The 26,222-nt window shown below is 40.0% G+C and overlaps 1 protein-coding gene across 1 annotated transcript in view; it reads left to right on the plus strand.

Moving 5' to 3' along the window:
* Positions 1-833: 833 nt before the first annotated feature.
* Positions 834-26,222, plus strand: part of LOC141139893 (uncharacterized) — a 163,373-nt gene continuing 137,984 nt past the window's right edge. Inside the window, 2 exon segments of the mRNA XM_073626451.1 lie at positions 834-953; positions 20,626-26,220. Of these exon segments, the coding sequence (XP_073482552.1) occupies positions 899-953; positions 20,626-26,220 (5,650 nt within the window). The 5' untranslated portion in view covers positions 834-898.

Genomic DNA, 26,222 nt, shown 5'->3' on the forward strand with positions numbered 1-26,222 from the left:
GTACACAAATCCGATGGACAAAGTGCCACGCATGCTCAGAATAAATAAAGAGATGAAAGCTATTGGCCACTGCCCCGTTTATAGTCCCGACGTACGTGTTTTACGTCACCGCGTTTAGAATGATCGGATTTTCCGACAACTTTGTGTGACCGTGTGTATGCAAGACAAGTTTGAGCCAACATCCGTCGGAAAAAATCCTAGGATTTTGTTGTCGGAATGTCTGAACAAAGTCCGACCGTGTGTACGGGGCATTATGCTCCCTGCACCCACCCTTCCACCCAGTTATGGGATGATAATGGACTTGGTGCCTAGGTGGTGGAGTGTATGTAAGTGTAGACATTATTAACTAGTTGTGCATACTTTTGCCTAATGTATGCAGTTTTCTGAATATATCATTAAGATTTTGTAGATCTATCAACTCCTGTTTATCTACCAAAGAATAATAAGTAGTTCTTAGATATATAAGCCACGTAGCGGGTTTTGGGACCCTGGGAGGTCAATATGTTCATTAAGCTTTTGAATAATAATAATAAAAAGAGATTAATTGTATAATGGCACTGAATTTCATTCAGTATGTTTCAAGGCATATCAAGATGAAACCCATGTTTGTATATATATATATTAAAGTCCAATTTCTCTATAATTGTTTTCATATTAGTATCATTTGTCACAGCAATGGGTGAGTTAATGGAAAATGTGCTGGCTAGCAGGCAGGGTGTTTGGAAGCTGTAAAAAATGGGATGGACAACGAGAAGTACCTGTGTCTCCTCCCTTCATACAAAGTAAGGAGAATCAGTGTGGGAGAGACAGTAGCAGACAGACACCTGTTCTTGTGAAGTGAAGGACTCTATTTTAGCATGATGTTCTGATAAGGAAGCAAGAGAACTACAAAGAAATAATGGGCAAACAAATTCTGTGGATTTATGTTATCTGCTGTATCTTGGCTTTGAGTGGTAAGATTATTTATCACATTTATCTTTGTTTGAGTTTTTTTTAACACAAAATTACTAATTATTATTGAGGTAAATGATAATAGTAAAAAAACGGAATAATGTCATCAGCTTGCAATTATACTATCTTTACATTTTTTTAATTTTTTTTTTCATTCATTTCATTTTATTTTTTTAGCCCAAAATACTTTTGAATAGAGCAAGGAAGGTTAGGAGCCTCTGTTTTGTTTTCTGTCTGTCCCCTCTATGTTCATTGACTCATTTTCTTCTTGGTGACCAGTATTCCCTAAACAGAAGGTAGGAGGAAACTCCCCAACAGGAACACAGTCAGCAATAAAAACCTGACAGAGGTTCTCACTCTTCTCTGTTCTTTCCAAAGATATTAAAAACAAGTTTATACTGAAGTTCTGCTATAACCTTGCTTCTCAAGTAGTATACAGGGAGGTGACCAATTTTGAAAACTTTTGCAGCAGTCCTGTCATGATTAAATCACAAGACAGAACCTGGAAAATCCAAAGGGCTGACCGTTTTTTGCTGATTTGTTGTTGGTTTCTACTGACGCAGATATTAACTGACACCTCGCTGCTCTGCTATCTTTTGGGTGTAAGCTAATCATAAGCATCCAGGGAAGATTGGATATGCAAGCAGAATCCTAATATTCAAAGGTACTCCTAGGTCCAACTTAAAACAGGGATGAGTGGGTTGCCTATGCATTCATATTTATGTTGTGAAGCAAGACAGAGGAATGTGCATACATACATTTAGAATGTGGATGTGGATATTTTTTTTTTTTTTTTAAAGTTGCTGTTAACATATTTTGTGATTAGAGATAGAAATATGCTCAAACGTTTCAAAGTGAACAAGGGCTATGTTAAATATGAATCCCTACATAGGTCATTTAGCAATCCAGCTTTATGGCTGATTTACTAAAGGACTGGGGAGACTGTACACATAACAGAGGAAGTTGAATGTATTCAGTTACGTGCAAGAAAAGATGATTTTTTTTTTTTTTTTTTCCTTCTTACTTTCTTTGTACATTATTGTGTATTCCAACGTAACATTCTGTAGTTAGTAAATCATACACCATTACCTCTGGATTTGTTTTGTGGTCTTTAAGGCTTTTATTATACATATTAATTACAGCCTAGTGCACACGTGCTGAATATCAGCCGGTATTGGCCACTGGCTGTAAGTGCAGACCAGTGTGTTCTGGCAGGGCGGGGGGCAGAACACAACAGCTCAGTGGGGAGATCGCTGTACTAATATCGCATAATACAGTGAGCTCCTCGCAAGCTACTCAAATTTTTTTGTCGAGCCTGCTGAGTTGAATGAAAAAAAAAATCTGTCAGTGTGTACCAGGCTTACCTCTAGAGTCAGCAGAGTGTAATGAGTAAAGCAGCCAAATCTGGTTCTTATTACTATTAATTTTTTTACTGCCATCCCATTAGGTGATACATGAACCTTTGTACTGTCTACAATGCACATATCTACATTCTTAACAGGTGTTTAGGTATCATAGCATCTTCCTGTACTAAGCTAACGGGCCAGCTTTTCTGGCCTTTCCACAGACATAGCCCAGGGCAAGGCAGTACAACTTCTTTTGTATCTCCGAAGTCTATCAGTGAATACAGTTAGAATAAACAGTGCACAACTGAGTTGTGTCACCGAAGTCTGTCTGTGATAACAGCTTAGCTAAGCAAGCAGATAATTCATGAAATAATATGTGCAATAATATTGTCAAAAAATGAATATTGCTGCCTGTAATTGATTGTTGGAATAACACAAGTGTTGTGTAAACTGTCATGGGTGACTCTACAACAATTATTTCACAATGCAGGGACAATTGCATGTTTCATTTTATGTTCTAGCAGTGCATTAAGCTTATTTTACACTTTGGAATAGTTTTAAAATGGAACAAGTACCCATAAGTCCCCTTTTACACTTATATGACTTGTCCCACGATTTTGTACTGCAAAATCGTATGACAAGTCATTCTCCATGATTTTCAATGACTACCATTCATATTGGCAGGACTTTAAGTCGTGCCGACTTCAAAGTAGTCCCTGCACTACTTTGGTCCAACTTCCATACGAGTTGATGTCCATAGACCTCAATGTTAAACCCTCAAGTAGCACGCAAATCGTACCTGAATAATATAAACACGATTTCAGTACGAATTTGTAAACACAAGCTGTAAGCACAAGTCTCATACCATGTATGTTTTCATTTGTTAATGCCAAAGTTGTGGCAAAGTCGTACAAAGTAGTACTGATCCCAAATCGCGGCAAAATCTCGCAAATTCGCAGTAAAATCGTGCCTGCGAAATCGCGCGACTTTGAAGTCGCACAAGTGTGAAAGGGGCCTAAGGCTTTTCATGTAAAGTATATAGCAATCCACCTTGAAACATCTCTGGCTTTAATCAGGTTGTATCTGATGTTGCAGAGGATGTTAACAAGCACTTTATGCTAAAAGAAATGCTCATTATTTTGCAGGGACATTGATAGCAAAGGAAAGGATAAAGTACTACCCTTGCACAGCTGTCACCATTGGGTGACACACTAGATCCCAGAGCTCATCTCACATTGTCTAGGATGAGGTATACTCCTTGATATCTGTGGGGGATACCTAGTGCAGATCGGAGTTGTGCTCACCTTTTACTTAGCTTAAAGCCCCGTACACATGGTTCGAATGTCGGGAGACATCGGCCGGTTAAAAAAAAAATGAAACGGTCGACATTCAGCCCGTTTGGCCAGCTTCTGTCGGACGAGTATGCTAGAAAGCCAGCAGCCAACCGTTTCTCGATCAGTGCTCTCAGCCAATGGTGAAGAGCGCTGATTGAAGTGTTCTGGTGGGGGGTTTCCCAGGAGTTGACACTTTTTTTTCAACCTGCTGGGTTGAACGAAAAAACAAAGGAAAGTGTGTACCAGGCTTCACTGTCTGCAGACTGAACCTGAATCTGCTCAGTAATCACCCTGCATATGGTCACCCATACCTTTTGAGCAGAAAAAGTGTACTTTAGGACTAGACCGGTCATGTATGTGCCAAGATTTCAGAAGATTTAGCAAAAATATTACAAAAGTTTGATGAACGTTAAGGAAATTTACAAAATGATTTCTTATAACCAACAGAAATTAGATACTGGTCAAAAAAGTTTCACCACTTGTTGCAAAATCATTCGCTTGGATGATAGTTATCAGAAAATGCCATTATATTGAATTTTAAAAAAAAGGTCAATTACAGTGCAATCATTTAAATTAAAATGAAAGTGCTACTCTTCAGAATGTAAATGGACTGAAACAATGACACATTACCCTGACATAAAATGGTAAAAAAAAAAAAGTTTTATTTTGTTTGTGAACAATCATTCTAATTAAAATTGTCATCAATTTTTGTAAAATTTTATAGAAATCATTCCATTTAACACCAGCTTAAAGTTAATTAGGGAAAGACATCTCTGATTGAGAAACAGATAAAAAAAGAACATACAGAAAATACTGTATACTTGTGCCAGATGTAGGAAATTAATTCAGGCTATTTTTATGTCATTAGTTGGCTTTGCTGTTTAAACAAGGTATAGCACGTGGTAAACAGTGGAAACTATAGGACATTATACATAGTTTGGTTCTATCAACATGTGAAAGAGATTATTTGGACCGCAGTTTCTGCACCTTTTTTTATTCAATGCAAGCCAAAGCAGGTTGTAGTGTAGGATAGTGTAGTTACTATGTGTTTGCATTCAGCGCAGAAGAGCGCTTTGACTTGTGACCAATGCGCACGGTTGCTGTCTGCTGTAAAAAATCACTCTCACCCCAGAGATTAATGCACTGCATAGCGATTGACAAAAAGAACTTTCAGTGTTCAGTTATAAAACAGTCCCAAGAAAGTCTCTCTTTCAACTTCTCAGGAATTTACCTTCACATTTTTTAACTGATGTTAATATTAGTTTACGTACTTGTTTTCATGTACAGTGCAGATGTGTCGCATTTAGAAGCTCAAAATAATGAAAGTATATTAAAAGGCAGAACTTTTTTTGTTTTTTTGCATAGAGTAGGTAAGGGTTAGAGCGTTAATATAGCAAGAGAAAAAAGGGGTCCTATGATAGTGTATCCACAAATACGTGTTTGGTTACATCAATCCTTAGGCCACTCACCACTATAGGGTGTTGTTACCGTAGCCAAACAAACTAGACATATAAAAAGAAACCCAGGTAAGGTTACTTGGGAAAAAAAACGGCTACTGAGGCAACAATGGGAAGTGATAAAGAGGGTTAGAGCCCCAGTGATACTTTTTTGCCATTTATTGGTAGATTTCCTTTTACTTTCTGCCCCCATTGACAGAGGAAATCTCTCGAAAGTGCGAAAAATCCTCGGTTGTCACTGGAACAAATCTCCTCATTGGAAGATTTCACTCTAATGCCCCGTACACACGGTCGGACATTAATCCGACGTTCCGACAACAAAATCCTAGGATTTTTTCCGATGGATGTTGACTCAAACTTGTCTTGCATACACACGGTCACACAAAGTTGTCGTAAAATCCGATCATTCTGAACGCGGTGACGTAAAACACATACGTTGGGACTATAAACGGGGCAGTAGCCAATAGCTTTCATCTCTTTATTTATTCTGAGCATGCGTGGCACTTTGTGCGTCGGATTTGTCTACATACGATCGGAATTTCCGACAACGGATTTTGTTGTCAGAACATTTTATATCCTGCTCTCAAACATTGTGTGTCGGAAAATCCGATGGAAAATGTGTGATGGAGCCCACACACGGTCGGAATTTCCGACAACAAGGTCCTATCACACATTTTCCGTCGGAAAATCCGACCGTGTGTACAGGGCATTATCCTGTTCTGGTGGCTATTTAAAATGTTGGATTTTTCCCTCTCTTTTTGTCCTGGTGACAATGGTGCCCAGCACAAAAACAGAAGGGAAATCCCCCCAGCAGACATACACAACAATAAAAAAAAACCTGACTGGGGTTCTCCAACTTTTCTCACTCTATCAAAAAAAAAAAAAAAGTTTGGCTTAAATGCACTTTATCTGAACTACTACCATAGTCCCATCTCTTTAACCTCTTTCTGCCCACCTAACACGTATGTGCAGTGGCAAAGAGGGTGGGCATTACCACCCACATGCCACACATATACATCCATGGGTGGCAGAGCTTGCTGTGCTGAGAGCACGCTTGCTGCATGCTCCCAGCACAGTGACCGAGCTGTCAAAGACAGCTACTACTACAGCCAGTCGTTTGGTAGCCAAGCATTTGCATGAATTGTTAACAAGTCACAAGGCAGTTCTGTGCTGAATGCAACCACATGGTAACTTTGGCATCCTCACCTACAATCTTCTCTTCATTTACATTGTTTCATGTTTATTGAACCCTTTTATTTAGCTTCCACTTTGTTATTGATTTTTTTTAACTGTCTTGTTTGCGGTACTGCATTATCTTAATTGTAGATACACATATCTACAATCAAGATAATGCAGCTATAAGATAAGATAAAAAGCACATGAATATACTATCACTGGGGTGCAGATAGCATCAGTGTCCCCATATACCCTTAAATTCAGAGATCCCAGTCATTAGTGTAAGGCTGACCGCAGGTCAGCCTGTTATTGTAGGAGGAGTCAGGCTGCATAAAGCCTGCCCTCCTTCTTCTCCTTCTTGTGGTTGTAGGATCTCGTGAGGTCACTTCCGGGTTAGGGCAGGTCACGGCAGATCACTTCCTGTTTTCGGCTTGCAGGGCGGCAGCATGGTCGGCTGCAAGGTTCTCTTTTGGTTCTCTCTCCCGGTGGTCGCGGTTCCGGTAGGTGTGGGCGGGTGGCATCAACGGAGGATCCACATCAGATGCCACCCGTCCCGCTCAGGTGCCGGCCTGGGCTAGGGGGGGGGGGCTGGAAGAGGAAGTGTTAGACGGCAGATGGGATGTAAAGGAGAGAGAGAGTGGGATGCTCTGTCTCATTATATGGCCAAAAGATACGGAAGACTCCCGGGGCGCTGCAATCCGAGTCTGCTTGTATACACCGCACACCCGCCCAGGTACACCACCAGTGATACCGCCAACCAGGTATTGTGTATTCTGTCTGATCGCACACAGGACTGAGCACTTACTATCACCTCCAGCATCCGTGCTTTGTACTACTGCACATGGGTTGTGTCAGTGGGCTCCGGGTGTGTGCTGCTCCGGGGCCGCCTGTCCGCTCCTTCCAATGCTGACGTGGGGGTAATCGACCACCTGTCTGCTCCTCTCCCTGTGCAGATCCAGCTCCACGTGGGAGCCGCCATCCCGGTACTCACGCTGTGGGGGAAGGGGTTCAGCTGTTTGTTGCAAGGTATTTAATGTTTTGGTGCGGTTGGGGGTGTCTATGGTACAGTTGCAGACAGGACAGCCTGCGGATGCTGCCTTTTCACCTGCATGGGGCCATGTTGCTAGCACCCGGTTACCTCATGCTACGCATGTGTAAGCACAGGGTTCAGGGGTTAATTCAGGCTGTGGGGTTGTCATGACTCTTGCTCATTGCCTGTCATCTCATTATTTTCTGTGGGGGTCCTTTGGGGGCATGCAATTTACGATTTCTCATGTGATTTTTGTTTTTTTCATGCGATTTACAGTTTTTCATGCATTTTACGGTTTTTATCATTCATTTTACGATTTAATTTACGGCTTCTCATGCATTTTATGGTTTCATGCGATTTACGATTTCTTATTCATTTTACGGTTTTCATGCTATTTACGGTTCTCATGCATGTTAGTTTCGCATACAATTTACGGTTCTCATGCATTTTACGGTTATCGTGCATTTTACGGTTTCTCATGCGATTTATGGTTTCTCATATAATTTATGGGTTCTCATGCATTTTACAGTTTTTCATGCATTTTTACGGTGTCATTAAAAATTACGGTTTCTCATGCATTTTACGGTTTCTCATGCATTTTACGGTTTCTCATGCATTTTACGGATTCTCGTGCTTTTTTACTGTTTCTCGTGCTTTTTGCTGTTTCTCGTACATTTTACTGTTTTCCATGCATTTTACGGTTTCTCATGCATTTTACACGTTTTTAATGCATTTCACGGTTTTATTAAATTACGGTTTCTCATGCATTTTTCAGTCTCTCATGCTTTGTTACGGGTTCTCATGCTATTACGTTTTCTCATGCAATTTACATTTTCTCATGCAATTTACGTTTCTCATGCTATTTACGGTTCTCATGTAATTTACGGTGTTCTCATGAAATGTTCGATTTCTTATGTAATTTGTCACTTCTCATGCCTATTCATGTTTCTTATATTTCTCATGTTTTCCCATGTTTCTCACGTCTTACGTGGTTCTCGCGTTTTCCATGTTTCTTACGCTTCCCACGTTTTCCCATGCCTCTCACATTTGTTCATGCTTATGTCTTCCCATGTTTCTCACGTCTTCCCATGTTTCTCACGTCTTCCCATGTTTCTCACGTCTTCCCATGTTTCTCACGTTTTTCCATGTTTCTCACGTTTTTCCATGTTGCTTTCGGGTGCTTCTCTCGTTTTCCCATGTTTTTTTCTTATTTTCACAGGTCTATTACGTTTCATGTCATGTTTTTTTTATGTCATGGTCTGTCATTTGTTTCACAGTGTTTTCATTTGTTTCACAGTGTTTTCATGCAGCTCACAGTGTTTTCATGCAGTTTACAGTGGTTTCATGCAATTTTTACAGTGTTTCATGCAATTTTTACAGGGTTTTCATGCAATTTTTTTTTTCAGTGTTTTCATGCAATTTTCACAGTGTTTTCATGCAATTTTCAGTGTTTTCATGCAATTTTCACAGTGTTTTCATGCAATTACGGTTTCTCGTGCAATGTGTCACTTCTTATGCCTTTTCATGTTTTCTTACATTCCTCATGTTTTTCTTACTTTTCTCATTTTTTCACGTTTTTTCCCTTGGTGCTCACGTTTGATTCTCTCGTTTTTCCTTGATTCTCACGTTTTCCTTTGATTCTTGTTTTCCCATGCTTCTCTCATTTTCCCAGGCTTCTCTCGTTTTCTCATGCTTCTCTCGTTTTCCCAGGCTTCTCTCATATGTCATATGTTTGTCACAGCTTTTCGTTCGCTGCATTTCTGTTAGCTAGTGCTCACATTCAGGGTCTGTCACGTCTACAGATCTGTACAGGCTGAGGTTTCGTTTTTAATTGATTGTTGTCCCACAATCTTCTCGCCTGTTTTCCATACATCATACGTGCACGTTCACCATTATACATTTACTTCTACCCACCACGGTCTGTGGGTATCTTAGCCCTGAGTGTTCGTTTTTAATTTCCTGTCCAGGCGCTGCAGGTTGCTCGGGCTCACTCACTGCATACAGTAGGGGGGTGTCATCATTAGGTTCACATTCTTTCGCTATTGGCCTTGCCATTCCTGCACCCACATCATCATTGTCAGGTACCAGGGGTGTTATGTCTTGGGGCTGGTTGTACGTAATGTTATTTGGTTGCTGTCAAACAGCTGGGTTGTTCATGTTCTACCACTGCAGATTACCCATCATGTCTATGGGTTGATAGATTGAGGTGATCGTTTTTAATTGGCTTGTTCGGTGGCAAGTCTCCTCATCTGTTCTTACGCTGTTTATGTATTTCATACAAACTCACGTCTCTTATGCAATTTACGTTTTTCAGGCAATTTACGTTTCCCATGCAATTTACGTTTCTCATGCAATTTACGTTTCTCATGCAGTCTACGTGTCTCATGCAGTCTACGTGTCTCATGCAGTCTACGTGTCTCATGCAATTTACGTGTCTCATGCAGTTTACGTGTCTCATGCAGTTTACGTGTCTCATGCAGTTTACGTGTCTCATGCAATTTACGTGTCTCATGCTATTTACGTGTCTCATGCTATATACGTGTCTCATGCTATATACGTGTCTCATGCTATATACGTGTCTCATGCTATATACGTGTCTCATGCATTTTACGTGTCTCATGCATTTTACGTGTCTCATGCATTTTACGTGTCTTTTGCAATTTGTTGTTTCTATGATAATCTCACTTTTATGTTTCTCTCGTTCTTCTAGGTTTTCTCATGTTTTCCCAAGGTTACTCTCGTTCTCATGTTTCTCACGCTGTTCATCAATTCACGTTCTCGTGCTACCGGGGTTTTCATGTAGTTTGCGGTTTCTTGCAGCTTCGGTGCTTAGGCTGCTCACGGTTCATAGCTTGCATTATACATGTGTTTCGTTCTTTCACGCAGCTTACGTTCCTGGCGCAGGTTCTCAGCATGCTCACGTTCTTTCGTAGTTCATGTTGCTGTCCCAGTGGCATGTCACTTACGCGGAGTAGGTTACCCAGGGGACTGGTTTTTCCCTCTTGTATGCACACAACCTTTTATTTCCTAGTTGCTTTTGGCTAGGGTTGGCAGAAGCATGGAACTATGGTAAGTCAGCATGGCAGCTCCAGCAGCTTTTACAGGCTCGGGGGTTTAGTGGATTCCGAATTTTCTCAGTCTCTAGGTCAGGATCAGTAGGCTTCCTACTTGGTTCGGTTTTTGCCCTTTTATCTCATATCGGCATGACATTGTCAGGGCGTATCTGGTTGGACTCAGCATTTCATGTTGTTAGAGACCCTGACAGACTTTCTTTATTTGCTGCGCATTCTATAAGCAATCCTCAGGGTTCTTGAAGAGTAGCCCTCCTGCTGTGATCAGCGGACTTCTCATCATGGGTCATTTTTTCCGTGTGGTATCTATCACATTCTCATGGTCTCCTTCATGTTGGGTACCAGCTCAGTGCTCAGGGCAGGCTTATACCCGGTTTGGGTCATAAGTGATAGGAGCAGGTTCGGTGTATTTGTACCAGGGACCCCGGCCCGTTTGGGTAGGTGGAGGTCATCTTGTTTTCTCTGGGTTTGGCCCAGAGCCACTTTTTGAGATACCATAAGCGGTTGTAATTTGATAGTTTATACGTAATTTCAGTGGGCTATAATTTGGCATCATATTCATCCTACTGGTCATTTTTGCCCCCTTTCAGGCATACTGACCACTTGACCAGGGCACAACTCAGGTCTATGTTTTTGTTGCTTTTTGTTCCTTTGTTACACTATCACAGATTGACTCCGAGTACAAGTGTAAGGCTGACCGCAGGTCAGCCTGTTATTGTAGGAGGAGTCAGGCTGCATAAAGCCTGCCCTCCTTCTTCTCCTTCTTGTGGTCGTAGGATCTCGTGTCCCACCCACCCATTCCCTTTTTCTTTTCTTTTTCATTTTATTTCAATTCATACTTGGGTATGCCCCCTTTCAGGCATACTGACCACTTGATCAGGGCACAACTCAGGTCTATGTTTTTGTTGCTTTTTGTTCCTTTGTTACACTATCACAGATTGACTCTGAGTACAATTATTACTGTTTATATTCCTAGCTGTAAATTCACATTTCTCTCTGTGCAGCAATAATGAATGTTTCCCAACATTATTATATTATGTAATCTACATGTAAACTACATATAGCATAAGATGCTTGCCAAGTACCATTTGGTCATGGTACCTAGATATCGTCAATTGCCTTTGCATTTTTTAGCACGTTTTCAGTTTTGCAGAAACACACTACAGTCCATTTAACATGGTTTCCTATGGATGTAGTTCACATCTTTGCATTTTATGGAAAGGGCCAGGGACTTTTTTTTTCTAGTTTTTGGTTCCATAGACTTCAATGGATGAAAAGCGTGTAATGAAAAATGCAAAATGCATATGCAAACTGCAAAGCCTGATCGATCCAAGGTAGAGTCTAAATCCTCATACACACGATCGTATTTTCTGCAGGGAATTGTGCGATGACAGACTGTTTGCCTAAAATTGTCCTTCAGACAATTGTTGTCCAACTTTCTGCCAACAAATGTTGAAAGGCAGGCTAGTAAATTTCCGGCGGACAATGGTCTGTTGTCAGATTTTCGTATCGTGTGTACACAAGTCCGTCACACAAAAGTCCAAAGTACATACACTCATGCTCGGAATCAATGCTCACCAAACAAGACATTGGCAGAAGGTGCCTAAAGTGTGGCGCTCAAGAGCTGAAATACCACGTAGTACGTCACTATGTTTGTGTTTGTTGGCCGACAATTGTGTAACGTTTGTATGCAAGACAAGTTCCTGGCACACGCCCTTCGGACAAAAGTCTGACGCTCTGTTGGCCAACAATTCGATCATGTGTACCAGGCTTAAGGCCTGGTTCGCACCTATGCATTTTGTAGTGCGTTTTCAGTTTTTGCAGAAATCACACTATTTAATTTGGTTTCCTAACGGTCACGTTCACATCTGGGAATTTTTTGGAAAGGGCCAGGGATTTTTTTCTGGTTTTGGGTTCCATAGACTTTAACCTCCCTGGTGGTATGATTATTTCGGATTTTAGGTGCTGAAAGCGGTACAATTATTTTGCATGGAAATTTGACGTTTTATATTGTAGGTCTGTAATTCTTAACAATAACACACTTAAATCTGTTCAAATAAGAGTCTAGTAGATATCCCGGGTATGATAAAGTTTGAAACACAAAAACATAAATTATAATATAATAAATAAATATAAATAATTAAAAAAAATAATAATATAATAATAATAAAATAAATTTCCCCACGATTCACTATTGCTCAATTCTGCAAGTGTTCTAATTTACTATCCCTGTTTTCTAGCTGGTCTAAAGCCACTTTTGACGTAAAGGGACACTTTTTGGTTGCTATGGACAATCTCCAGTTTCCAGGCAGAAAGAACAGTATATATAATATAAAACTGCATGCAGGGCATGGGCCAAAGCACTGGGGACAAAAGGGATGTGAAATAATTTCATACAGTACTGTAATCTGTAAGATTACAGTACTGTATGTGTTATGGTTTTTACATTCTTTTGAATTTGCCACCAGGCTCCGCCCCCGTGCGTCGCGATGCTCGCAGGGAACGGAGCTTGGCATGGAGGGGCTTCGGAGGAGACGCAGCCCGCAGACACAGTGGGGGACATCGCAGGATCCCGGGGACAAGGTAAGTAAAGCCGCACCAGGATCCTGCAATGTAATCCCGAGTGTGGCTAATGGGACTGAAATTTAACCCCGAGCCGCACTCGGGAAAACCGTCAGGGAGGTTAATGGATCAAAAACGTGTACTGAAAAACACAAAATGCACCTGGAATATGCAAACTGCAACCTGCATAGGTGTGAACCAGGCCTTTAATACTTGCTATGGGTACAGCAAATTGCTGTTTGCTTCTTCCAACAGTTTTCATTGAATAAACCAGTTGCTTTTCCAATAGACTGCTTTGTAATCTGGTTGTGAACCGAACTGCTCTGCTAATTTGTTCCAAAGTCCTTTTTCATTTGATGTTCTGGTTTTCTTCTCTCGCATGGCTATTTGTTCTGTTGAAATTATAAAATAAACATCATGTTTTGTTATCTATGAAAATACAAAAATAGTGTGCAAGTAGCCTAGCTAATGATGTGCTCTTAAATTTGTTCAATAGAATACAACACTATTGGCAATATTGAAAAGGATGAAAATGTATTTTCTAAATTAAACAGAATCCCATTATTCATTCCATGTATTTTATGTACAACTGGGAACCATAAGGCAAATTTAAAATATATTTCAGATAGTGTTTGTTAGGTAGGTGTCTCCATTAGGAAGAGTTACCATCTCTGTTGGCTTTGGTGACCATTGTCACTGGTACAAAAATGATTAAGTTGTCACAGGGACAGGAAATGATGGGAAATCTTCCCAAGGGGTAGAACTATTCTGATGAAAACCTTCTAATAGAGAATTTACATTCGCTTTGGTGCTTACGTAACTATTTACTTGGACAGTAACCTACCCTGTTTAAACCCCAAACCCCACCCCCCCAAAAAAAAAAAAAAAACAAAACAAAAAAAAAAGTTGTCTTTACGTATACTTTGATAGAATTCATACATTTTAATCTAAAACAGCATCAAAAGCTTTAACTGGAGGTGGACACCAGAACTGAGAGTTTGAAGGTTTGAAACTCATAATTCTAGTATAGTAGTAGTAGTGTTATATATATATATATATATATATATATATATATATATATATATATATATATATATATATATATATATATATATATATATATATATATATAGGGATTTAGTGTGGCTTATAATGAGATAATTCCTTTCTTGTAGTTGACTACATCTCTATTCAAGAACGAGGAGTTAAGTTTATTTAACTTTCTTCGGTGATTAGGACACCAACAATGGGAACAAATACACCTCAAACCAGTATATCTTGAAGGACACTGATTCATGAGAAAGACAAACAAGAATAAGTGCTCTGTAAAATATAGTTCAGCGGTCATGAGCAAAGTTATATCTTTTCAACATGTTGGGTGAGAAAATAATTACGGTAGTCATTCTGCTCCCACAGTACAAGAGATTATTTAAAAATGAATACCTACTAGGCCAGAAAATCAGAAGTTAGTGAATGTTTAATTCATTCGTCATTTTTTTGCGAGATAATAATAATATTAATATAATAATGCATCATTGTCATTATTGTTTCTAGAAACTTAAATAATCTGTTAAAACAATGCATTTTGACTACAAAATTCTATGATCAGCAAGGGTCAAACTGACTAACATATTGAAATTAGCATTTCACATTTTAAAAAATGACAATGTCAGAAAACAAAAGAAAGATCAGCCGAAATTACATTTTCTTTTATTTCTTCTGGGAAGGCTGTCCACAAGGATTAGGAGTGTGTCTATGGGTAGATTTGACCATTCTTCCAGAAGTGATTTGTGAGATCCGGAACTGATATGGACAAGAAGGCCTGGCTCGCAGTCTCCACTCTTATTTACCCCAAAGTTGTCCTATCGGCTTGAGGTCAGGACTCTGTGCAGGCCAGTCAGTTTCCTCCACCCCAAACTCACTCATCCATGTCTTTATGGACCTTGCTTTGTGCACTGGTCCAAATCATTTGGTGGAGGGGGATTATGGTGCAGGGTTGCTTTTTAGGGGTTGGGCTTGGCCCCTTAGTTCCAGTGAAGGGAACTCTTAAGGCATCAGCATACCAAGACATTTTGGACAATTTCATGCCCCCAACTTTGTGGGAATAGTTTGGGGATGGCCCTTTCCTATTCCAACATGACTGCACACCAGTGCACAAAGCAAGGTCCATAAGTATATGGATGAGCGAGTGTGGGGTGGAGGAACTTGACTGGCCTGCTCCTCAACCCGATAGAACACCTTTGGAATGAATCAGAGCGGTGACTCTGAGACAGGCCTTCTTGTCCACATCAGTGCCTGACTTTACAAATGCTCTTCTGGAAGAATGCTCAAACATTCCCATGGACACACTCCTAAACCTTGTGGACAGCCTTTGCAGAAGAGTTGAAGCTATTATAGCCGCAAAGGGTGTGCCAATTCAATATCGAACCTAAGACTGGGATGCCATTAAAGTTCATGTCTGTGTAAAGGCAGGTGTCCCAATATTTTTGGTAATATAGTGTATATATGTATATTAGGATTTAATGTGACTTATTATGAGATAATTCCTTTCTTTTAGTTGACTACATCGCCATTCAAGAATGATGAGTTAAGTTTATTTAACTTTCTTCGATGGTTAGGACACCACCCACAATGAAAAAAAGTACACCTCAAACCAGTATATCTTGAAGGACACTGGTTCACAAGAAAGACAAACAAGAATAAGTGCTTTGTAAAATGTAGTTTCAGAGGTCATGAGCAGAGGTTATTTTGTCACCCAGCGACATGCTGGGTGACAAAATAATTACTCATTGTGCTCCCTCAGTACAAGAGATTATTTAAAAATGAATAGCTGCTAGGTCAGAAGCCAGTAAATGTTAAATTCATTTGCAGTTTTTTTGAGAGATAATAATAATATTAACATAACATTGCATCATTGACATTATTGTTTCTAGAAATTTTTATAATCTGGTAAAACAATCTATTTTGGCAAAAATACTAAATTCTATGATCAGTAAGGGTCAAACTCACTACCGTATTAAAACTAGCATTTAACATTTGAATAATCGACAATGAGCTTCATTCACAAAGCAGTATTTTCCTCTTTAAAATTTGCAGTAAAATATCTCATAGCGTTTTTCAAAAAGGTTTTTTGGCATTCACAGAAAACACTACTAAAATAAGGCATGCGGCATTTCATAGAAATATGTGGTATTTATCTCATGAATCCATCTGGTATTTCATCTCATGTGATATCCAGTAGAATTGATACAGTGGAATCGAATTAGAACCCCTGTCAGTTTTTGTTGCTAACAAAGAGGTAAAATGGTTTAAACCGTAGCACTATACCAACTCACTAATTCAGTGCGGTCCCTGCAGCATACAGTATTTTCTTCGATCATTTCACCAGATTCTTAAGGACTTTTTTTGTGAATTATACAAGCATATGCACTATATTGCCAAATGTATTTGGGTGCCTGCCTTTACACGCACATGAACTTTAATGGCATCCCAGTCTTAGTCCGTAATGTTCAATATTGAGTTGGTCCACCCTTTGCAGCTACAACATGTTCATCCCTTCTTAGAAGGTTGTCCACAAGGTTTGGGAGTGTGTCTATGGGAATGTTTGACCATTCTTCCAGAAGTGCATTTGTGAGGTCAAACACTGATGTGGATGAGAAGCCCTGGCTCGCAGTCTCCGCTCTAATTCATCCCAAAGGTGTTCTATTGGGTTGAGGTCAGGACTCTGTGCAGGCCAATCAAGTTCCTCCACCCCAAACTCACTCATCCATGTCTTTACTGCTCTTGCTTTGTGCACTGGTGCGCACTCAAGTTGGAACAGAAAGGGGCCATCCTCAAACTGTTCCCACAAAGTTGGGAGCATGAAATTGTCCAAAATGTCTTGGTATGCTGACACCTTAAGAGTTCTTTTCACTAGAACTAAAGGGCCAAGCCCAACCCCTAAAAAACAACCCCACACCACAAAATGGAAGCTGGAGATAGAGTGCTAGGCTGTTGGGCCTTGGAGGGAGCTCCCTAGTCTGGGGGGGGGTGACCTTGGGTCTGGGCTCGAGTGTGGACAGGACCCTTCTCATGACACACGGAGGTGTCCTGGACAGGTGGCACGCGAGAGAGGACAGCAGGAGAGCACTGCCAGGCAAAGTCCAGGAGAGGAACAGCAGGTCGCAGCCAAGAGGGCAGGTGAGTGACACATAGTCGGGAGAGGACTGGGGAGGCACACCTGAGAGGACTGGGAGAGTGCAGTCGGAGATGGGTGCAGAACCAGGGCAGTGGATTGTGGTGGCATGGGCAGTGGAGAGAGGCTGCTGCAGCCTGGAGAGCTGGCAGGGCCTAAAGAGGTGGTACTGGGAGCAGTAGCCACATAAACAACTATCACTGGGACTATCTACCATTTTTCCTACACTAAAGGCACCTGCGGTTCCTGTCTGCAAAGGGTAAATTTACCTTAGGCCTGGCTGAGTCAGTGTCAGGCCTATGCTACAAATCAGTGCTAGCTGATCTGGGAAGTACAAGCAAGTGATGTGCTGGAGGTGTTGAGGAAAGATAGTCTGCAAGCAAGTGATGTGCTGAAGTTGAAGGTTGGAGTTGTATATACCGGAGGTGTATATAGTCGGTCCCATGTATGTTTTCTGCAATCAGTTTGGGCATCTCATGAATATCCTATCCCCATCCAAGTTTATTCCCCTCAATAAAAACACAAAGTTCAAGGACTAGTTTTCTGCCTGAGGGTGAATGAGAGCTGTGTGCCTGGCTGGGCAGGGTGACAGACTGACTACAACACTCAGCAGCCCCTATGGAGTACCGCTACAATAGTGTACATCATTTGCTGCAAAAAACTCCCGAACACTCCAAACATAGTACAATGTACATGCATATAACAATGGTCTAATCCTTTGTTAGAACATATGTCATAGGTAGTGGGGATACTTTACTTTTTTACAATGTTTTTAGAGATATCTTCCCACTGACATGTTCCCACTTACATCATTGATCTTTTTAGCTATCTATAAAGGGGTAATTCTTCCCAGTGACCACAAGTGTAAGAAGCATTCTTCTCACTGACCATCACCCTAATGTATCATGAGCTGTAGATATAGTAATTTTTAGCGGGGGTTTCCTGAGACTGGAAATTTTTTTCAAGGGTTCCTCTTTGTTGAAACGGTTGAGAAAAACTGCTTGAAAGTGTTACTATAGGCAACACTTTTTTTCATTTTGGATAGAGTAAGGGAGGGTTAGAACCCCTGCCAGTTTTTTTTTTTTTTTGCCATCTGTGTCCCCATTGGAAGATGTCCTCTCTATAACTTTTCTGGGGAAAACACCAAATTTGGGATTTTCTTTTTATTTCACTTTCAATGATAATGGTAAACAGGACAAATAGAGAGGGTGAATCTCCCTGAACGGGGACACAGACAGCAATAAAAGCCTGACATGGTTTCTAATCCACCTCCACTCTATACAAAAGTTAAAAAAAAAACTTCAAGTTATTCTTTTAGTGAATCAACCCCGCTCATTTACATATTTCCATATTTAGGGTTCTATGCATTACTGTTGAGAGAACTGATCCAAAAAGGCAGAGACTATTTAAAATCACCTATTATCTTTTTGCATTTCTTAAATACCGCATGCCTGGACCACTGCCTAATAACTGCATGCATTTAATTATTTATTTCCATCTGTGAATTGAATTTAATGCCTTTTCGTGCCGTATTTACCAATCATTTTGAGCGTCTTGCAGTAAATACCTCAAAATGGTATAGTGAACTGAAAGTTTCAGGATCGCATTTGACATTTAGGCAAAATGTGTCTGGACACCTACATACCACATGTGAGTTGCTTTTGTGACTGGAGCCCAATGTTAGAAAAAAAAAATCAGGCAATATTACATTTTCTTACTGTTTAAACTGAAAAATTAATTCAAGTTGAAAATGGTTGCAATAAAAGCATAGGTGGAAATGAAAAGCATGAAGAAAACAGACAGGTTTTGTCCTCATTGGGCCAATATTTTGTGCACAATGTTATGATAAAGTGCTGTGGCGCTTCATCATAACATTTTGCACATAATATTGGTGGACTTTTACATGATTTATATGATTTGTATAAATTGTATAAATGATTTATTGACTTATCTATTCATCATCCGATATTATATTTTTAAGATGGTTATGTGTGTGTATATGTGTATATATATATATATATATATATATATATATGTGTATGTATAGAGTGATATGTTTTTTATTATTCACTATATGAATTTAGTAGTGTGGGGTTTTTATTTTTATTTTTCACTTATAAGAATTGTGTAAATTTTTTGAAAAATATGTGGCAATTATGGAGGGTTGAGAGGTTTTAGGTTGTGCTGCACTCATTGTTTATATATACAGTACAGTGAAATAATAGATGAAAAAAATGACTAATACATGACTAATAAATGAAAAAATGGACCTGTCTCCCACCCACTGTCCCCTGCATGATGCCCCATTCTGAGGGATTGTTCATCTATATCCCCTTTGACAGTTAGCAGCCAAAACTGTGTATGGCTGTCAACTGTCAGGCTCAGCTGTTGTTGACAGTTCATATCCCCACTAACTATCATAAATCATTAAAAGTGCTTCCCAATCACATGATCATTGTCAGTTAAGGCATAATGCAGGCTGGAGGCTTAATTTACTGGTTAATACTGTACTGTAATACCATAAAAAGTATTTAAAAATACTACATTTGTTTAATTAATAAACTTAATAGCAAGTTTTAAAAACTACTTTTTTATATGTCTGTCCACTTGTCAGCTCTTTTTTATTAAATTGGTTTACCAAATAAAAGCGTTATATACCAAATTATTCAGATACATGTGTTAGCGTTGTCAAGTTAACTGACATATACTGTTGCTGCTAAATGTGACCAGGCAAATTGACAGGACCATTGCAGCTCATATAAGTTCGATGTCCAGAAGCCAAGTTTTGTCATAAAATGTATGTTCTTCAGCTGATCCTCTTCACGGTGTCTATTTCTTCTATGTGCCATTGATGCATTTATAAACATAAACTAGGTACAGTATTTCTGCTGTAAGTATGTGCACAGCACAAACCATAGTGACATCTCCTGGGTGAGCATGACAATTCAGTTAAGTACAGGTTATAATTAAATAATGTGCTGGTGATCTTTAAAACACTGGAGCTGATTTCATTAAAGAGGAGCTCCCGTCTTCTATGTAAAAATTAAAAGTCAGCAGCTACAAAAATTGTAGCTGCTGACTTTTAATTAACAACCACTCACCTGCCCCACGATCCAGGGCTGTGCTCGGCCCCTGTGTTTTCATCCTGTGTCCTCTCTCCCCGGCATCTTTACCATGGGAATCCAGCTGTGACAGCTTGCAGCTTCACAGCCAGGTACCCAAAAATATATATATGCAGTATTTACTCAGCAGTATAAACATTTTTTGTCATTTAGTTAAATATTGAACGTTTTAAAAGATAGAAGGGTTGCAAATCTATAGGAAACCCAGAGGCAAATAAAAATGAAGATTACATAGCCAGATCCAGTTTATAAATTATTCTAATGATGTCCACCAGCAAAACCACCACTGCATCCATTTATTCAGAATCTACATCTGAAGATACCTTGACCAGTAATGATATCAACAGTATCAAAATACTGAAAGTATAAATATTAATTTATTCTCACATTTTTTTTTTTTAGATCCTACTACTACACAAACAGATACTACAGATTCCAATCCAGGAGATTCCACTACAGTAGATCCAGAAACTGCCATAACAGATGATACATCAACAAGTAATAATATCAGTAGTGAAAGTCCAACTGCTGGAAGTACAGATAATGAAACAACTACAGTTATCGCAACTACCAATGCAGCTGATAAAGAAGTCTCAACTAGTAGTGACATGTTTGATACAAGTACCAGCCCAGAAAAGTTGACTACAAGTGGTGGATCTGACATAATTACCAGCACAGCAGAAGAAGCAACAACAGCAACTACCAGTGCAACAGAAGTACCAGTTACAATCTATGGCACGTCCGATACTAGCACATCAGAGGCTTTGACAACGTGGGAAACATCCGACTTGACTACAGCTAAAGAATCATTCACAACTGATGATACCACAGATGTAGGTACCAGAACGGAAGGGCCAGCTATAACTGGTGAAACAATTGACATAACTACCAGCATAGCACAAGTAACTTCTATAGCTAGTGACACACCTGATGTAAGCAGCAGCACAGTAGAAGAGCCAAATACAACTGGTGACACATCTGGCATATCTACCTTCACTGCAGGAGTATCAACCACAACCAGTCACACGTCTGACTTAATTGCGACAAATGACTACACATCTGTTACTTCCAGCTCAGTCAATGAACCAACTACATCTGCTGATACAGCTGACAAGTCTTCCAGCACAGTAGAGAAACCATCAACATCTGGTGACTTAACTGAGATAACTTCCAATCTGGCAACTGAACTAGCTACATCTGCAGGTACAACAAAAACACCTATAGACACATCAACTGCTAAGACATCCCAGACCACTGAAGAAAGCACATTTGATTCCATCACTACTAATACAGTTGATCAAAGTACATCTATTAATCCTGAACCAAACACAACTGGAGAAAGAGGTACCCCTGATATAATTTCTAGCACAATACTAGATATAAGCCCAACTGACAATGGACCTACTGATGGTACTACCTCAAATTTCATTCCTGAGGTAAGCACAACAAATACTGTAAGAAGCAGTCCTGAAGTTATCACTACTTTACCTGTAGACATAGGCACATCGACAGAAATGTCTACAAGGGATGTCACTAGCAGTGCCATATCAGAAAAAAGCTCTACAAGAGAAAGTTCCAGCTCAGTCAATGAATCAACTGCATCTGCTGATACAGCTGACAAGTCTTCCAGCACAGTAGAGAAACCATCAACATCTGGTGACTTAACTAAGATAACTTCCAGTATGGCAACTGAACTAGCTACATCTGCAGGTTCAACAAAAACACCTATAGACACATCAACTGCTGAGACATCCCAGACCACTGGACTAAGCATATTTGATTCCATCACTACTAATGCAGTTGATCAAAGTACATCTATTAATCCTGAACCAAACACAACTGGAGAAAGAAGTACCCCTGATAAAATTTCTAGCACAATACTAGATATAAGCTCGACTGACAATGGACCTACTGATGGTACCACCTCCAATTTCATTCCTGAGATAAGCACAACAAATACTGTAAGAAGCAGTCCTGATGTTATCACTACTTTACCTGTAGACCTAGGCACATCTACAGAAATGTCTACAAAGTATGTCACTAGCAATGCCATATCAGAAAAAAGCTCAACAAGAGAAAGTTCCAGCTCAGTCAATGAACCAACTACATCTGCTGATACAGCTGACAAGTCTTCCAGCACAGTAGAGAAACCATCAACATCTGGTGACTTAACTGAGATAACTTCCAGTATGGCAACTGAACTAGCTACATCGGCAGGTACAACAAAAACACCTATAGATACACCAACTGCTGAGACATCCCAGACCACTGAAGAAAGAACAGTTAATTCCATCACTACTAATGCAGTTGATCAAAGTACATCTATTAATCCTGAACCAAACACAACTGGAGAAAGAAGTACCCCTGATAAAATTTCTAGCACAATACTAGATATAAGCTCGACTGACAATGGACCTACTGATGGTACCACCTCCAATTTCATTCCTGAGATAAGCACAACAAATACTGTAAGAAGCAGTCCTGATGTTATCACTACTTTACCTGTAGACCTAGGCACATCTACAGAAATGTCTACAAAGTATGTCACTAGCAATGCCATATCAGAAAAAAGCTCAACAAGAGAAAGTTCCAGCTCAGTCAATGAACCAACTACATCTGCTGATACAGCTGACAAGTCTTCCAGCACAGTAGAGAAACCATCAACATCTGGTGACTTAACTGAGATAACTTCCAGTATGGCAACTGAACTAGCTACATTGGCAGGTACAACAAAAACACCTATAGATACACCAACTGCTGAGACATCCCAGACCACTGAAGAAAGCACATTTAATTCCATCACTACTAATGCAGTTGATCAAAGTACATCTATTAATCCTGAACCAAACACAACTGGAGAAAGAAGTACCCCTGATAAAATTTCTAGCACAATACTAGATATAAGCCCGACTGACAATGGACCTACTGATGGTACCACCTCCAATTTCATTCCTGAGATAAGCACAACAAATACTGTAAGAAGCAGTCCTGATATTATCACTACTTTACCTGTAGACCTAGGCACATCTACAGAAATGTCTACAAGGGATGTCACTAGCAGTGCCATATCAGAAAAAAGCTCTACAAGAGAAAGTTCCAGCTCAGTCAATGAACCAACTACATCTGCTGATACAGCTGACAAGTCTTCCAGCACAGTAGAGAAACCATCAACATCTGGTGACTTAACTGAGATAACTTCCAGTATGGCAACTGAACTAGCTACATCTGCAGGTACAACAAAAACACCTATAGACACATCAACTGCTAAGACATCCCAGACCACTGAAGAAAGCACATTTGATTCCATCACTACTAATGCAGTTGATCAAAGTACATCTATTAATCCTGAACCAAACACAACTGGAGAAAGAAGTACCCCTGATATAATTTCTAGCACAATACTAGATATAAGCCCGACTGACAATGGACCTACTGATAGTACCACCTCCAGTTTCATTCCTGAGATAAGCACAACAAATACTGTAAGAAGCAGTCCTGATGTTATCACTACTTTACCTGTAGACCTAGGCACATCTACAGAAATGTCTACAAGGGATGTCACTAGCAATACCATATCAGAAAAAAGCTCCACAAGAGAAAGTTCCAGCTCAGTCAATGAACCAACTACATCTGCTGATACAGCTGACAAGTCTTCCAGCACAGTAGAGAAACCATCAACATCTGGTGACTTAACTGAGATAACTTCCAGTATGGCAACTGAACTAGCTACATCTACAGGTACAACAAAAACACCTATAGACACATCAACTGCTAAAACATCCCAGACCACTGAAGAAAGCACATTTGATTCCATCACTACTAATGCAGTTGATCAAAGTACATCTATTAATCCTGAACCAAACACAACTGGAGAAAGAAGTACCCCTGATATAATTTCTAGCACAATACTAGATATAAGCCCGACTGACAATGGACCTACTGGTGGTACCTCCTCCAGTTTCATTCCTGAGATAAGCACAACAAATACTGTAAGAAGCAGTCCTGATGTTATCACTACACTTCCTGTAGACCTAGGCACATCTACAGAAATGTCTACAAGGGATGTCACTAGCAATGCCATATCAGTAAAAAGCTCTACAAGAGAAAGTTCCAGCTCAGTCAATGAACCAACTACATCTGCTGATACAGCTGACAAGTCTTCCAGCACAGTAGAGAAACCATCAACATCTGGTGACTTAACTGAGATAACTTCCAGTATGGCAACTGAACTAGCTACATCTGCAGGTACAACAAAAACACCTATAGATACACCAACTGCTGAGACATCCCAGACCACTGAAGAAAGCACATTTGATTCCATCACTACTAATGCAGTTGACCAAAGTACATCTATTAATCCTGAACCAAACACAACTGGAGAAAGAAGTACCCCTGATATAATTTCTAGCACAATGCTAGATATAAGCCCAACTAACAATGGACCTACTGATGGTACCACCTCCAGTTTCATTCCTGAGATAAGCACAACAAATACTGTAAGAAGCAGTCCTGATGTTGTCACTACTTTACCTGTAGACCTAGGCACATCTATAGAAATGTCTACAAGGGATGTCACTAGCAGTGCCATATCAGAAAAAATCTCTACAAGAGAAAGTTCTACGGCTGAGATAACTAGCATCACTGCATTTGAAATAAGTTCAGATTCTGGGAGAACTGTTATTCCTACATCAAATGGTCCAGTCACAAATATGCCGCTAGAACAAAGTACCATAAGGAGTATAACCTCTGGCAGCATCACTGCCTCATCTGAACTAGAACAAAAGACAACAGAAGAAAGAACGCCTTTTATAACAACCAGCATACCACATGAACTCAGTACTACTAAAGAAAGGCCTACATCAGCCATCACAAATGCTGACATCAACACCAGTAGTAGTGAGGTAAAAACAACAGCAGAAATACTTGTAACAACATCACAAAGCACTGTTGAGCAAACCACTGGCCTGATAAATCCTACTACACAGCCTGAAGTTATCACCACTGGAAACAGAACTACAGAGACTATTTTTACAGGGGAGACCAGTGTTAGCGCTGGACCTCAGCTAACTACTACTATGTCTGCAATTGCAGTTACAAGTCAAGCTTCTCAAACCAGTACTTCTGAAGAAAGAACAACTAAATCTGAGCTTGAAACCAGCACACCTGAAACACCTTCTGCAGTTGTTACTCTCACCAGCACACAATCTCAGACAAGAACAACTGGCATCATTACCAGTAGCACTTCTGAGTCAAGCTCAGCGCAATCTACAACTGAAAACATGACAACCCTTGAAACCTTTAGGACAACTGATCAGACCACGCCACAGGTTGTCAGTTCTACAACTACTCAGATCACCAGTACATATAGTCCTACCACTATACTCTCCACACACACCACAGAAGCAACCGCTACACCCACTACCATTAACCCTACCTCAAACATATTATCCACTAGTACTGCAACCCCTGAATACACAACTACAGTAACCTCTGTGGGAATTATAAATCCTACTACTCTCACCAGCACACAATCTCAGACAAGGACAACTGACATCATTACCACTACCACTTCTGTGCCGAGTTCAGCTCAATCTACAACTGAAAAGACAGCAACCCCTGAAACCTTTAGTACAACTAAACAGACCACTCCACAGGTTGTCAGTTCTACAACAACTCAGACTACCAGTACATATAGTCCTACCACTATAATCTCCACACGCACCACAGAAGCAACCACTACACCCACTACCACTACCATTAAACCTACTTCAACTATACTAACCACTACATCCACTACCAGTACTATTAAACCTACTTCAACTATATTAACCACTAGTACTACAACCCCTGGATACACAACTACAGTAACCTCTGTGGGAATTATAAATACTACTGTGTCAACATACAAACCCATGACAACCTCCAATGGACCAATTTCTACTTTAGGCACTAAATACACAAGTATAACTACAGCTTCTTTGTCTTCTATGTCTACATCA

Source organism: Aquarana catesbeiana, linkage group LG04 (assembly GCF_042186555.1).
Source record: "Aquarana catesbeiana isolate 2022-GZ linkage group LG04, ASM4218655v1, whole genome shotgun sequence".
Classification (NCBI taxonomy): Eukaryota; Metazoa; Chordata; class Amphibia; order Anura; family Ranidae; genus Aquarana; species Aquarana catesbeiana.